We start from the raw sequence: 15,715 nt of genomic DNA, 5'->3' as shown, positions 1-15,715 counted from the left end.
TACCTGCAGAGTTGCAGCTCCCTCACAGTATTCGCGTCAGAGTTTCCTGCTCCTGGAGGAAAGCGTTCCAGAATCTCAACCTGAAACAGATAATACAGCATTATTTTATTCACAAGTTTCCTTTGATTTATGAGATCCGAAGGTGATTGACAGACCTGCTCACGTAATCTGTCGTTATCTTTACTCAGTTCTTCTTCAATTGCTCCCTTTTCCTTGATCTCTGATTGCAGAAACTTAATTTCGCTATTCTTCTTCTTTATCTCCTCTTCCGCTTTTTGCAGTCTTGACTCCAGCATTCTTTAAATACAAACAACAAAAGTGGTGTTTTTTCTTTACTTTTTAAGTTATTCAAAGTTATGGAATTGACAGAGAAAAGTCAAGCTAATTAAGCTGATGTGCCTTCACTGGTAATGCTCGATGTTCGACCAAAATTTAACGTTTGTATTTTGGCCTTTTCCCAATATTACTACAAACCAAGCTAGTCGCCATTATGTTTTAAGTTACTGTCTGTTCGTGTTCAGCTTTTGAATCAAGTAAAGTGCCTTACACTGGTAAACTGAATTACCCGCACTGCATTAAGATAAATCGTTTTTTTTACTGTTTTTGTCTATTGCGTGAAGGGGTTGGGGTACTTCACGCGATAGACACAAGCTTAACATAGCAAATTATCAAAACGAAAAAAAATTACAGAACTACCACAGTATACCTTCAAACGAGAAAAAAATAAGTTACATGGTGATTGGTGATAAAACAAACGGTTCGCCTAACCCTAAATCAAAACACACCATACCTGCTCGTGACAGCTGAGTTATATCCACGACTTCCAGCTCCCGCCACTTTTGGAGCTTTGCGCTCAGCAACCACTAATTTCTTCTTTACCTCTTCCAATTCCCTGACCAAACTATCCCGTTCCGTCTTTAAACAAACAACGAAGTTTTACTAGCTTAGTTGTTGCAGTTTAAAAATCCAGCATACCTGTAATCCAGCTTTTGAGTCTTTGATTTTATCCCGAGCGGCAGAGCGCTTGTCAACTTCTTTGCGAAGTCTCTCGTTTTCGCGCATCAGTCTTTCCACGGATTGCGTCTTGCTTTCGTATCTCATGCTAAGCTGTCCACCGATTTGCTGAGTCATCTCATTTATTCGGTTCTAAAATCACAGAAACTTACTTTACGACTCGTGTCAGACAAACCATTTTAATTGTTTGACTAAATACTTTTGCCTATTGTTAAATATTAAACCAAGGTTCATGTCAGACACTTTCAAGCAATAAATTATGAGTTACATGATTTAACTTTAACGGGCACAAGAGTGAGGCAATTAGGATTTTACCAAAACAAAAAGATATAACACTTAATAACTTCGTGTGCATCATGGTTTTCTTGGCGCAGCACTGTACTTGAGATCTTGTGGTCAGGTAGATTAAATTACTTTTTTACTTAATACTTATGGATTAAAACCAGACTATAAACTTTTGACACAAAACAGAAATCAATGAAAACAAACTGTGTTAAACTGTACTAAAGTTTAGTAACTGTTATTGTAACCGCCAACCTTCAAAACTTGATTTTCCGACTTTAGCTGATCCATGATTTCATTGGAAACCACTCCAGGGGCCTTTTTAAGTTGCTCGTTCTCCCGCTGCACTCGTTCCACGAGTTTCTTCATCAGTGCAACTGTCTTCTCCAGCTCCGTAACGCTCTTTCCACTGGTTCCACTCGGCTGTGTGCGCGTTTAAGAGTAAAATAAAATGAAATATTACAATTCTCAGCTGCAGCGATAATATTTAAGTACTTGGCAAAAACAAGATATCGTTGACAAACTTGAAAAGTGGTGATAAAATAGCAAATTATATGTAAGTATAGAAAAACTGCAATTCAAAGATATTTTCTGGACAACGCGTTAGGACATTTTGTATTTTACAGCAACAACATTTTCAGACCAATATATATAATAGACAAAAAACACGAGTTGGAAAAAAATGGAATTTAAATATAAGCGTTCGACAGTGCACACCTTTCGTTGTGGTTGAGATTTCACCTTTTCAAGTCTTAGTTCGGCTTCACGTTTTTCAGACCTTAACAATTCGATGTATTGTTGCTGATGCTCGATCCGCTCCTGATATCAACAAGTATAAGTTAACAACTAAATGCTACAATAGTCACAACTCGCAAAAATAATATTATCATTTTTTTTGCCTAACTATACTGTGGTCACATCAAGAAAATGCAAAAACTACTGTAAACTCCGGTTTAACCGGGTTCGATTAATCCGTATCTTCCCTTAATTCTGACAAAATTCAAGGTAAAAATGATTTGGGATAATGCAAGGCTTAAACTTTAACTAATCGACAAGGGGTAATCAGGGCATTTGTCTGATTCGGACATTTTTTGGACCAAACGGATCCGAGGTTTACTGTAATCAACAAACTTTCGCTTCATAGCCTTGCTTGTAAGTACAGATGTGTGTATTATTTTTTTCGAATATAATGCCATACCTTTTACGTGTTTTTAACAAATAATACTTCTTAAGTATTTCAAACACATTTTGTTGACATACCTTCAGCATAGGAACATCCCGTTTGATTTGTTCAACGTCAAAATGTAGCTCAGTGTTGTCGGCAGCAAGTTTAAGAACCCGCCCTTGGAAATGGTTTTCACGCTCACGGAATTGCTCTGCCAGAGATTCGTCCCGTTGCTGCCGTAATCCTAAATCAAATTGGCCGTCATAATACATAGCAAATCTTAAAATATTGTAAGAAACTGAAATTTGAAAAAAGTAGACCATAAATCAGGCTCCCGTTCCTCTTGCTTACGGTAAAAGTTGTGCTGAGTGTTTGACTAAATTCTGATAACCAACAAATAGAGATGTGCAAAAGTACACGTCCATCCGTCTACACTCGGAAATGACCTTACCTTAAAATTGTGTTTAGTCACTGTAACAGCACGATGCGGTTTACATTTCAATTCAATACAGAAAAAAAGCGGAGAGAAACACCTTTTCAAATCCAGTTGAAATTTGGGGAAAGTAGAACTTAGGTTTTTGCCAAGATGCAGAACCGAAAAACAAACAAACTTTAAGCTCTCACACCTGCTGTTAGAATTTCCTTCTGTAGAGCTTCCAATTTTTCCTCCAGACCCCGATTTTTCGCTTCCATCTCTGCCACTACTTTGTCACGTGGAAGAACGTTCATCCTTCTTAATCTGGTGTTTTCCTCTCCCAGCTGATGAAGGCGACTAAACGAACACAAAAGTTCAAATGGAATCTTGTGCCTTTAGAATATAATTTTTAAACTTGCCAAACGTAAAAAACGTTTGTGTTTCAGCATCAGTAAGTATAATCGTTTTTAACATTACACGTTTTTAGGACCTGTCGATAAACAGGAGGCTTTACCGGCGCGTTATGAGGGCATAACTATAAGTCATAAATGTAATCCACTATTTCTTAATGTTATGACATGGCCGAAGCAGCAGTGCTTTAATTTCAGAATCAGTAAACACAACTGGCTTTGAAAACAACATAAGGTGCCTAGTATTGAAGGGAAAGAACTTGTAAAAATAATAAATGTCTCTTTCTTTAGTTCCAAAGTTACGAAAACACGTTTTGTGTTGGAATACTGATCGTCAAAAACTTACTGACTAAGATCTTCGATTTCGTGAAGTTGTTTCCGAACAACTTGCTCGTTAGGTGGCGCAGTTTCCTCTTCTGTTCCCTGTGCGTGAATAGGAGGGCCGATGGGTAGGGACTTCAACCGCGACTTTTCGCGTTCGAGGCGAGAAATTGTGTCTCTCAATTGTGAAACCTAAAAACGCAGGTTTCAAAACAAATTCGGAATACGCAGGTTTTCTGCTTCAATTGTGCTGAAACGTGGCATCCTGTTTTGCCGCATGGCCAGAATGGCTAAAGCTTGTAGGCCCATAAACACACGGTTAACGTTAAAAAAGTTAGCTGGTATGGTATTTTTTGTTTTTAAGGTCATTTTCCTAAAACAAAACATTCGGTATCTGGGTTTTTTTGTTTAAAAAATGTTTACAACAAAACCTGCATAACGAAAACGACAGACCACACCAAACCAACCTGCTTGTCGTGCGCTTGAATCTGTTTGTTCTTTTCCTCCAACTTTAGTTTGAGGCCATCAACTTTACCCTGCCACTGTTTCTTAGCGTCCCACTTTGCAACTTCAACAGTGCTCTGAAATAATCAAGTCAACGTTTTAATCTCGACAATTCGAGCAAAAATTTTTTTGAGAGTTGTTATGCTTAATCCAACCAGGCAAGCACTTAATGGAAAGCAACAGGTCCTGGGATCCGTTAACAATTAAAAATAAAACGCAGTTATGACGTCACCGCCGTCCCGCATTTCTTGTTAAGTTATTTACTGCTTGTAACAAGATAAATAAACCTGCCGCTTTACATTAAGTGCTTACCATTCAACCAGGCACTTAATCGTACACAAATAAAGAATGTCAACTGGTGCTTTCTTTTAAAGACAACTGTTTTCTCACTACTGTACTTTTAAATTGTTTATTTTCTTTTGACTACGTAGAATGACATTATTTCGCAGTATACCTGCACCACTACCTGAAATCATAACACCTAACATATTATATTCAAAACGCCACCTAGCTACTGTCTACTGGGCTCGGGCAGACTTTATCGCACAAAAACACCAAACAGCTGATCGAACTGACAATAGTAGGCATAGAGCTAAAAGACACGCTCCAATAGTGAATAAACAATAGTTCTGTTGACACAGTGTCAAGCCAATAACAAAAGAGGGTTTTGACGCTGATAACTCCAGGCTTAGTATGTGCTCAACCTCTAATTTGCGACAAGCACTTTGTGGTTAGGTTTTTGAAAATGCCCTTAATCAAATTATAACAGCACTTGGAAATCTTTTTAAGCCTGCTTATAGTGTAACGTTTACCAGCAGTTAGCAAACTCAAGTTCAGTTAGCCACGTTAAAATCGCTAAAAAGTGTCCTGGCGAAATCACTACAACACTCTATGCATGGCAAAAATCACTTCAATGCAAGTGTCAAAAAAGTGTCAGTTAGTTTTTTTTTTGGTATAAAGTTTGCAAAGATAAAAGCACTCAGCTACGTTTTGATTCAAATGCCAAACATAATTTTTGTTGCAGCTGTTAGACAACAAAAATCACAATAAACTACAAATCTCCATGCACTACATACAATACGCATTTTAAGTATATTCTTCATACCTTTGTTGGCTCTTCGGCTTTGTGCTTCAACTTCTCCTTCAGGTTTTCAATTTCTTCTTTCATAGCCGAATTTTCGGATCTTAACCGATTCAGTTTTTCCAGTTCGGCTACGGAAGAACTTCGAAAGGAAGCTCGCGGAACACGAGAACTTGATGATGATGATCTAAAAAAAGTAAGAAACTATGCAATCTATCCATAGCATTATAGCCAATATTTTCGAAATGTTTCTTATCGCTTTGGACACCGCCCTATATGCCTTTTTGTTGCCTATGGTCGATGCCTAATTAGATTGCTCGAAGCATTTAAACACTAACGCTTGTGTAACTTCCAGTTAAATGCAAGTTATCGATATGTCATGGCGTCTGTACTTGTGTGTTTGTTTCGCAGGGTGTGAAAATTGGTCTGCGGGCCAATTTTTTTTAAAGTTGCGCGGCCCGCGCAGACGTTTTGATTTTAAGTAAAGTGAGGTAACTTTAGTACTTCATTATGGTGTTAGCGAGCGGATTCTTGATTGTTTCTGAACAGGTATTTTTCCTGACCGAATAGTGCGTCCAGAAAAAACATTTTTTTACAGGTAGTTGTTAACGTAATATAAGTGTATTTGGCACGCTACATAGACAAATTAAGTTGTGTTATATAAAGTTGCGGTCTACAGTCCAAATTGATGAATTGTATTTGACCCAGTGTTCAAGGTTGCACGGCCCTGAGCAACTTTATAATGGAAACTAAAAAATCTAATGGATTTTCCGTTAACCTTGATCCGTGCTCTGAACCAGCGTCCACAGCTACAACATCGTCCTCCTGCACAGGTTCGATCTTCTTCTGTTTCGTATCCTCCTCTGCTTTCAGCTTGATGGGTCGCTCCTCCTCAAACTTGATCACCGATTCTGGACCACGTGACCTACTGAGACGCTTTACCTTGTCTCTAAGCTGCGTGATGTCACCCTCCAACGAACGTTTGTCCATTTTGAGTCTTGAAAAACACGTGACTTTTATTTTGCACTCAAATTTACTTCTTTGGACATAAACAGCTATCATCATAAAAAACGGTTACAACAATCGTAAAACATGACGCAAAACAACCTCTTTACGATCATCTTGTGCTAAAATCAGTTCAATTCAAAATCATTTATCCCTCTGGAACAGTAATAACCACTAGGCTAGGAAGCTTGAGCTAGGTATATTGCTGTGAAACTTTATAACCGTTATATTTTTCAGTTATTTTGTACAACACGCAAATTAGTATGGCAAACATTTCGTGAATTACGTAAAGATGGATTTTTGTTTTTACGACTACCTTCTGATTGTCTGCTCTTTCTTCTCAGACTCTTCGAGAACTTTCTTGAGTTGCGTCTTCAGTGTTTCCTCGGCCCGTTTCGCTTGCTTTGTACTTCGCTGCAGTTCTGCTACAGAATCTTTCAACTCCTCGATTTGAAGCTGTAAAAAATGTTTAAAGTTACATTGTCACTTTTGCTGTTGGTAAATAAACAGTTGGCAGTATAAAATGAAATATTGCTGCAAATGTTCAACGAAGAAACTTTTGACGTTGTCTGATGAAAGGAAGTCCAGAAGTCGATTCGCCTAAAGCAGGGGTTCTTAACCTGGGGTGCACGCACCACCAAGGGGTGCGAGAACTGTTCCTAGGGGGTGCGGGGATGCTGAATCATTAAGGTTGGTTAGGTCTATTCTATTTAAGCAATTACAGAAGGGGGAGCGAAAATTGGTTAGTGATTTGCAAGGGGGTGCGAAAATGGGTTGGTGATTTGAAAGGGGTGCAGCAAGGAAAAAAGGTTATAAGAACCACTGGCCTAGAGTTTGATCACACAACAGTTTCACCAGTTTGAAATCTTTTCCCGCGGTTCCTGGTCAAGGTTACATGCTTTTATGTTAAGGGTTTGGAAAGATGTTATTAACTCCCAAATTGAAAAGCGCTAAATCGCAGGTTTGATCCATACGAGCAGGTAAACAGATGTCTCAAAACGACAGAACACAGTATCAAAATGGCGATTTTGGTTAGATACAGTAAAGGCCTTTATAAAGAGTTTTTTTAATATGAAATAAATAGTAAGAAACAAGTAACCGGCTTTTATTTATGCTTACATCTGCGACCCGGTCAAGTGCGACCCTAATTTAAGGTTTACATGTACATTTGGTTTTCAAATTAAATTCCCTTCAAACAAGGTCTTGGGTTTATACAACGCTGCCAAACCAAAAAAACTTGAAAACAAAGTTTTGCAGTAACAAAATGTATGTGTCACCTTATATTGTGCTGTTCGCTTTTCCACCACATGTTTCACGTTAGCAGCGTCTGTGTCTTCCGCCGAAGCTGCGCGGATATTTTCTTGCGCTTGGTTCACAAGATCGGCACGAAGTTCTGTCAATGCATGACTCAATTTCTGTTGAGAAAAATACGAGGACATTCACTCATGTGTTAAAAAAAGTTAAACTTTAATGCCTATACTCGTCGCATACAGGACACTTAAACACCATTACACTGAAATGTTAATACAGTCCTTTGTTAGTACGATGTAATGATGTGGTTTATAAACTACATTGCCATCAACCTTCCCTATCTAAAAAGCGTGTTTTTGGTGCATCAATTACCGTGTAGGTTTGAATGGTTTAAATTTAAACACACTCTACCTTTTGTTGCTCTTCTTTCTCTCGTAGTTGATCTTTAAGTCTTGCCACAAGGTTTTTCATTGATGTAGCTGGTGCCCGTGTGTTTGCCTCCTTCTGACGATCTAACTCTGAACTTATTACCTTCAACTCCTGTGAAACAAGCGCGTTTGTTATTCCCCCAATAACAGGTGTATGTTGGTATTACATTTACTTATTGACAGGTTCATTAGATTTTGAGGTATTTTTTACTGTAGTTTCAAAGTGAAAATAAACAAAGTAAAAACAGAAACTGGTTGTTAAAATGTAGTTTAAGACTTTATATTTCACATCACATTTAAACACGCTTCTAGGATAGCAAACTTGTGGAATTATTAAAACAAAATGTTGGATGTTTCTTTCACTGACCTTTTCCAGGTCTTCAACTCTCCGATGTTTTTTGGCGAGTTTCATTCTTAGCGCGTTAACAAGATATTCGTGTTCATCATGAGTTCTGTGCAAAAAAATAGCTTATCTAGTCTTAAATTAATTTAACATAACTAATTTAAATGCTGTTATACCGGTGTAAATCAGTTCTTCTCAAATGGTGCACCTAGAAAGGTAGCCAAGTGCGCCCAAAGATAACCAGGGAGTTTAAATATTACGATCCTCACAGTTGATAATGATTTTTCCACATTACAAATATATCAATTTTACGGGCCGTAATTTTTGGTTATTTTATAGGTGCGCTAGTAACTTTGAGAAACACTTCCATACAGTTTAAAGCAAAGTTAACGCTGTTTATTTACAGTTTTTCAGTCAAAAACAAACGCAGCTTCCAGGTTATGTGTCGTTATTTTCGTAAGCAAAGAGCTTGTCAGGGTTTAGTGATGCTCTCACTTCTTCTTCTCCGCCTCTGCGTTCCTCCTCACTTCAACGATGATTCTCTTCTGCTTGGTGACATCCGCATTTGCTGCCCGAATACGATCCATGAGAGCCGACATCGCCGCATCTTGCTCCTTCACCATGTCTTCCAACTCATTCACGTGACGCAGGTCGACACCAGTGGGCGCTCCAGAGTGGTTGCGAGATACGGCGCTCTAGGTAAGGCAATCGTATGCAGTAACACAAAATTCACAATGAATTAAATCTAAATCCGGTGGTCCGTAAGCAGCTTGCAACCGGCCCGTATACTTTTTCAGATTAAATGCTTTAAAATATTTTTAGCACTCCGTGCACCCCTGGGTTGATAATATGATTTATGTAATGCAATTCTTACAGCCGTTCAAGTCCAAATTTGCAACTTATTTCAGTTGTAATAAATTTATATTGCTGAATATTTGTCTTTTGAAGGTCAGTCCGCGATAAAATTGCAGTTTTAAAACAATCCGCATTGCAAAAAAGGTTGCCTACCCCTGATCTAAACAACACTGTGTATATTACATTACACCAAATTTCCAACGTTGGAAAACAATACAGAAAGATAAAATAAGAATACTAAAAGTTAAAGTCAACATATTTTGCGACATCTAAAACAGCGGTATTTCAAATATTATCTTACCACGGCGTCTTGTTTGAATCGCGTAAATGCAGCATCAGTTCTTCCCTGGATCTTACGCTGCATCAGCAATAGCTCCCTCTCGTGGGCAGCAGAAACGGTCTCGTTTTCTCTTCGAGCTTCCTCCAAAAGTTGTTTATGTCTGTAAAAAAAAACACGCCTTAGGTCTTTTTATTTTCAACGATAACATTCAACAAATTCGATCCAACAACATCATGGAAGTCGGATTTTTTGTAAGCATTTTACCTGTTGAGACTCTCCTCTTTGGCCGAGAGACGTTTTTTCAAGGTTTCTATCGTTTCAACAGCTACCTTAAGTTGTTGTTTCGACTCAGTTTCCTGTTTGAATGAGGATTATTAATTAAAAAGTACTGCATTTTGTACTGCATCCAGAAATGAAACCTAGAACGCACCACGTTTGCTGAGGGCATGGAAACCGATGCTGTGGTCGGCATATGAAGACGGAGATCGGTAATGACGCGATCGCGCGTGGTGACGTCATGCTGAAGGTTGTGACGTAAGTCCTTAAGTCGGTCGTTCTCAAGCTGAATGCCCTGTAACACAAACAACTGTAAAAACTGCCCATGCGCCACATTTAAAGCAGATTAAGGAATCTGACATTTTTTTTTTCAAACAACAGATAGTGTATAATAGGCCTACCATACGTCCTCTTTTTGGAGGACATGTCCTCGTTTTTAACAAAAAACAAGTTGTCCTCCGAGGACAAGAAAAAATTCCCAAATGTCCGCCTTTTAAAGGAATTTCTGATTTATCAAATACATATGTGACAATTGTGCAATTAAAAACAGCAAAATATAGATCTTCAGCTAATTTTTTAAAGAATACAGGTTTTCCTTTTCAAAAATACAGGCTTATTTTAATGTTGTGATAAACGTTAAGCTTTATCCAAACTATATTGTATATCATTTAATTTCTAAAGCTTTTTTCTAAATTTTTTTTGGGTGGGCTCAAATCCTTTTTAACAATGTGTCCTCCTTTTGGGGGATGGAAATATGGTAGGCCTAGTGTATAACATATATACACTGAACATAATACAAGTATTTCTAGGCGTGGTTTGGACCTTTGCAGGCGTTCTAATAAAACGTGTTCTAATACACACTTTAAGCTGCCCTTGCAGATCCCTTATTGTCCTGCTTTGTTTCTTAATGCTTTCAAGAGCGTCGGTGAGTTGACGTTCAACTGGAAGTGAGGGATCGGGAATTGTTTCAGCAATATCATCCAACCTGTGTGAAAATCAATAAAAAATGTCGGACTTAAATAAAATGTTCTCGAAAATATTTTATCACACAAAACATGTCATAAACATTTTTATCTCTCGTTTCGACACACAGATTTCCAAAGAGTTTACTTAAATACATATTAAACGTATGGGTAGGACCGTTGATGCAATATTAAAATTTTGAAAACGTTGTTCAAATACAAATGGTAATTCTACATATTTCCATTGCCTCTTGTTGTACTTTAAAGCCATAAGAATCATGACAATCTTAATTTTAATTTACTTGAGGTACAAACAAGTTTACTGCAGCACAACAATATTATACCTCCTTGCTTTCCTGACCACTTCGTGTTGTCGGGATTGGAATTGGTCAAGTAATCTTTCCAGCTCAGTTTCACGCATTTCCCACTCGACCTGGTGGGACTCTTGAGCCTAAACGTACAGAAAACGTTTTTTTACAAACACTGACAGCAAACTGAAAACGATTGATGATGGTTGAAAGCAAGAGCATTACAAATACCTTCAACATCTGCACAAGATCTTCCTCTAAGCTGGACACCGTCCTTTCGTGTTGCATGTTCATATTTTCCAGGTATTTTATTTGTTCGTTCTGCCTTACAACCTACACAACGCAAAGTCACGTAACAACAATTCACAACGGGAGATTCTTACACGTCATAATGATTAGGTTTAAAACTTACACATTGAAAAATAACTAAATAGTTTTTGCTTTAGTCAGTAGGTGGATTGATTACATCTGTACAAGTTTACCTGTCGTTGTAGCTTCATGTCCTGCAGCCGAAGCAAATCCATTCTCTGACTCCATTCGGTAAGTTTGTCCGCCCCACGACCGTCCTAAATTGTTTAAAACAATCCTTTGCTACCACATGTTTTAGTCGAAGTGTTAGAAAAAAAACTGAGGCTAAAAAGTGCCTTAAGACATAAAACCGTCGATTTTATTTATCAGGTAAGTAAAAAAAATGATAGGAAGAGACGGTAGTCGTTAAAAAAATGTGATTTTTTTCGTTTTATATGCGTCGTTAACTGTTAAGCTCTATACTTGTTTACAAACACATTAAACAGGAGTTTCTTTTTAAAATAATATACGTTGCCTTCAGAAAAATGACAAACAATTTCGCTTTGATGTCACTAGATATTGAAACGTGCGATAGGCCTGATGCTTGATTTTCCTGTCCTGATTTGCGAAAGCTTTTGGTCCGCTATGTGTTTAATTTTTCCAGGTAGCAATTAAGGTCCCAAAAGTTTGGGTAAGTTTGTTGCACTATATTTTTCATAATACCTGAATGGCTTTTCGCAACTCCTCCAAACCTTGTTGCTTAATCTCTGTCTCGGCTAGCTTGTCTTCCAACTTTTCACGTTCTTTTCTCGTCCTCTTCAATTCCTTCTGAATCAAAGCCTTGTCCTCGTGTAGTCTGCGTTAAAGTTTGTCTTTAGGCCAAGAGCTACTTATACAAATTTAACCAAAGAACTTTCAAAACGGTATCACATTAAAAACCCAACCTAATTTTGTGGATTATAACAATAATTAGGGATTTTTGTTTATAAAAATAATTTTAAACTAGTATTTTTTTTGCTTTAATCTGATTACGAGCGACCAGCCCAATTGTATTTTATCACGTTACATCAGAACAAAAGCATCAAGCCAGTTTAAAAATGGCATTGGGCGTAAAAATACAAGTCCCGATTGCTTTAAAACAAACATGTTTCACCGTTTATTGGAATTTTGAAATTATCATCACCCATTTTTGTAAACCAGTGGTTCTCAACTTTTCGTACGCATAGCACTTGTGGTGCGCTGGAGCTTTTCAAGTGGTACGCGAGTAGCTTTCTATTAAACTCATTTTAATTTTAGGTCAACTTAACTGACCCAATTGATCAGCCCTGGTATTGGGCGAAATGCGTATTGGACATTCTTTTGAATTTGCAAACCTCTCTGGTTTCGGAAATATGCTAGACTATAGTCTATAGTCAAAAGTTTAGCTCTTGGTCTACCCATTTAAAGAAGATTTAGGTGCCCGTACGCAGTGCCAGAAAATGTCGTCAGGTTGTACGCGATCAGTAGAAGGTTGAGAACCATCGTTGTAAACAATACCTGATCATAGACTTTGCAAATTTCTCCTGTTGAGCAATTGGCAGAGCCCCACTAAATTGCTGACGTAAGCTCTGTATAGTTTTCTTAAGTTGTCGATTTCTGTTGTTGGATTCGGTGCGAGTCAAATATATGGCGTCCTCCTTGTCATCTGAAATAACATGAGAAAACCAATAAACTAAAAGATGTACTTTGCACAGAATAAATCTTCTTTGCTTATCACCTAACACACTAAGCGCGTAGAAATAAAAACGCAATTCTGCAGCAGTTTAGTAATTATTAACACCAATAAAGAGACACGTTGTACAGAATAAAACACATTCAAAGATTTCAAGTATTTAAACCGTTTAATCGTTGATGTTGTTGTATAATTGTCAAATTTGTTGTTGTGCAACTTACCAATTTGTTTCTCAAGCTTGATGATGTGCGCCTGCAGTTTCATCACATTTTTGCTTGTCACATCGAGTCGCCTCTGCGCGTCCGCTTCACTCGCTTGTAGATTAAGTATCTGGTGGTTGAGTTCCCCTGCAAAATATTTCGTACAAAACCGATTACAATCAATGCATGAAACCGGGGTACTACTTGATATTGTTCATCAACACAACACTCTTCGATGTCCTTAAGTTCTAAGGTAGAATATATCACCTACTTTAATGTATACCCACGAGTATAAGCCGCATTGCTTGCGTTGTTTCAACGAATACTGTGCATTTTGTGTTAATACCATGCTTGGTCAAGTGCGCTCAAGATATCATACACGTATAACGTATAATTATTCATTATTCGCCATTTTACAGAAAGTTTTAACAAAAATGTTTTAACTTTTAAGATCCTTTATAATGAGTTTTTTATAATTATTACGCAATGCAGGTTTTAGTCAGACACCGAGAATCATTTAGAATTCATAACCCAATACTTCCGGTACTGCATCTATTTCTGTTTGATAACTAGAAGGGTGGCTTAGCACATATTGCCCTTGCATATACACTACAACCTATTTTAAAACATTGATATATTTCCTATGCTTATTTTATATTGGGTCCCATACCATCCACTATCTTTTATAACCTTAGTTGTTTCTGCAAGCAGAAGCTCATGGGTCCCCACACATGCAAAGTTGTAGATAATGCATTTCAAGAGATAACCATGTGAAAGTTTGGTGTTGTAAGGTAAACGCAGTGATCGGCACTGGGCTTAAATAATAATACTATGTAAAAACATAACATTTGAGTATGTTTAATAAACTTTGCAAAATTTCATATAATTAGAATGTTTTTTAAAAGTTCATTTATTTTAGGGGGCTAGTTGAGTAAATGTTGGGGCTAAAGGTAAAACACATCAACTGAAACCTACAAATAGCATAGTCCACATACTACCCCAAATTTTATCCAATCCCGACACTGTTTAAAAAACTGACCCATTGTAGGGGACTAGTGGGGTAACTAATGGGGTCAGACACTCAAACTAAAAAAATATGAAATCTCAATGACTCAATCAATAGTACTGCAAAATTTCAGCCCAATCCGCCAATGTTTAAAATTTCGACCACTAGAGGTGTTTTGAGCAACAACCGTTAATGTTTCAGATGTCATAGGGCTGTTAACAACCCCCTAACTAACGTTCACCAAGCAATCCACAAAGTCATAAAAGAGTAACATACAACTGCTTGCCCTTGTAACACTATTGAGCAACAGAAATCTTTCGTTTGTGGTGCCCAGTAACATACAAATACGTTTTACACTTTAGGGGCTTGTGGGGTAAATGATGGGGCTACATGGTTGAACACACCAATCGACATCTATAAATGGCATACTCTACAAGCTATCCAAATTTCAGCCAATTCTGACACTGTTTAAAAACTCACCCATTTTAGGGGGCTAGCGGGGTAAATACTGGGGTTATCAACAAAAACGAAGTGGGAAGCACATCTACATAACTACATCTACCATCTGTGTAAATTCAGCCAAATCCATCAAACATTTGATGGAAAAACGAGTCGGACAAACTTTGGGAAAAAATACCCATTTTAGGGGGCTAGCGGGGTAAATACTGGGGTTATCAACAAAAACAAAGTAGGATGCACATCTACATAACTACATCTACCATCTGTGTAAATTTCATGCAAATCCATCAAGGATTTGATGGAAAAACGAGTCGGACAAACTTTGGGGAGAAGAAAAAAGAAGAAAAAAAAAACACAATTTGAGTAAAATCAATATGTGTCCCCTTCAGGGAAGGGGACCCATAATTACCAAAAATTGCCATAGTTTTGTGATCAATTCCTAGTCCAGTGGTTCTCAACCAGGGCCCATGGCCCCCAGGGGAGCCACGGGTGTAGGTTCACCAGAAACACCCACTAAAATCCATTTCCTTTTTAACTTTATTCCCTAATTTATCCGACTATTTCACATACTATTTGTCTATATTCAGGTTTTTACGATTACGGATTCTTGTTTATTGTATTCGGCCCGAAATTAGTACCGAATTCCAACATGAGATTGCCAATTACATTTTTTAAAGGGGTTTTAAAAGGGTTACCTGAAGGGGGCCATGAGGTCCAAAAGTTACTTTTAGGGGGGCACGGTCCACGAAAGGTTGAGAACCACTGTCCTAATTAATAGATAACTGCAAGAAATTCTGGAGCACAACGCACCTATGAGAGCCTTCTCATCACCCTGGACCTGGAAAGTTCGAACTTGTTCACGCAGGGATTTAATCTCTCGATCTCTTGCTTGTTGTTGAGACTGAACACTGCGAAGTTGGTTGTGAGCAATGTCACCCATGTCCTGCAGTTGCGAGATCTTTACCTGCAAAACATTGCATCAAAAGATTCGTGATAGTTCTTAAATGAAACATATTAAACCAGTAGGGATGGTCCCAACATCAAATTTTTCTTTGGCAGTAAAATTTGCAACGTTGTGGTAATTGCTATTTTAATCAACAACGCTAATTTTGATCAAATTTGATTAAAAACTTTCTAAAAAAAGCAAGTTA

The 15,715-nt window shown here is 37.8% G+C and overlaps 1 protein-coding gene across 1 annotated transcript in view; it reads right to left on the bottom strand.

Moving 5' to 3' along the window:
• The window catches only part of LOC145212133 (centrosomal protein of 290 kDa-like), a 46,174-nt gene that overhangs the window by 7,630 nt on the left and 22,829 nt on the right, over positions 1-15,715 (bottom strand). Inside the window, exons 24-51 of the mRNA XM_080080169.1 lie at positions 15,375-15,528; positions 13,121-13,246; positions 12,725-12,872; positions 11,912-12,044; positions 11,383-11,466; positions 11,132-11,233; positions 10,937-11,043; positions 10,492-10,615; positions 9,785-9,925; positions 9,619-9,710; positions 9,376-9,514; positions 8,715-8,914; positions 8,244-8,328; positions 7,860-7,988; positions 7,475-7,612; positions 6,514-6,653; positions 5,971-6,189; positions 5,217-5,379; positions 4,075-4,188; positions 3,633-3,799; positions 3,088-3,233; positions 2,557-2,705; positions 2,014-2,115; positions 1,552-1,719; positions 976-1,146; positions 791-915; positions 156-297; positions 4-80 (exon numbers count right to left, since the gene is read on the bottom strand). Coding sequence (XP_079936295.1) covers positions 4-80; positions 156-297; positions 791-915; positions 976-1,146; positions 1,552-1,719; positions 2,014-2,115; positions 2,557-2,705; positions 3,088-3,233; positions 3,633-3,799; positions 4,075-4,188; positions 5,217-5,379; positions 5,971-6,189; positions 6,514-6,653; positions 7,475-7,612; positions 7,860-7,988; positions 8,244-8,328; positions 8,715-8,914; positions 9,376-9,514; positions 9,619-9,710; positions 9,785-9,925; positions 10,492-10,615; positions 10,937-11,043; positions 11,132-11,233; positions 11,383-11,466; positions 11,912-12,044; positions 12,725-12,872; positions 13,121-13,246; positions 15,375-15,528 — 3,785 coding nt within the window. The remainder of the gene's footprint in view (positions 1-3; positions 81-155; positions 298-790; positions 916-975; positions 1,147-1,551; positions 1,720-2,013; positions 2,116-2,556; positions 2,706-3,087; positions 3,234-3,632; positions 3,800-4,074; positions 4,189-5,216; positions 5,380-5,970; positions 6,190-6,513; positions 6,654-7,474; positions 7,613-7,859; positions 7,989-8,243; positions 8,329-8,714; positions 8,915-9,375; positions 9,515-9,618; positions 9,711-9,784; positions 9,926-10,491; positions 10,616-10,936; positions 11,044-11,131; positions 11,234-11,382; positions 11,467-11,911; positions 12,045-12,724; positions 12,873-13,120; positions 13,247-15,374; positions 15,529-15,715) is intronic.

Source organism: Phallusia mammillata, chromosome 2 (genome assembly GCF_965637545.1).
Source record: "Phallusia mammillata chromosome 2, kaPhaMamm4.hap1.1, whole genome shotgun sequence".
Taxonomy (NCBI): Eukaryota; Metazoa; Chordata; class Ascidiacea; order Phlebobranchia; family Ascidiidae; genus Phallusia; species Phallusia mammillata.
This window is presented reverse-complemented; position numbering and strand designations above follow the sequence as displayed.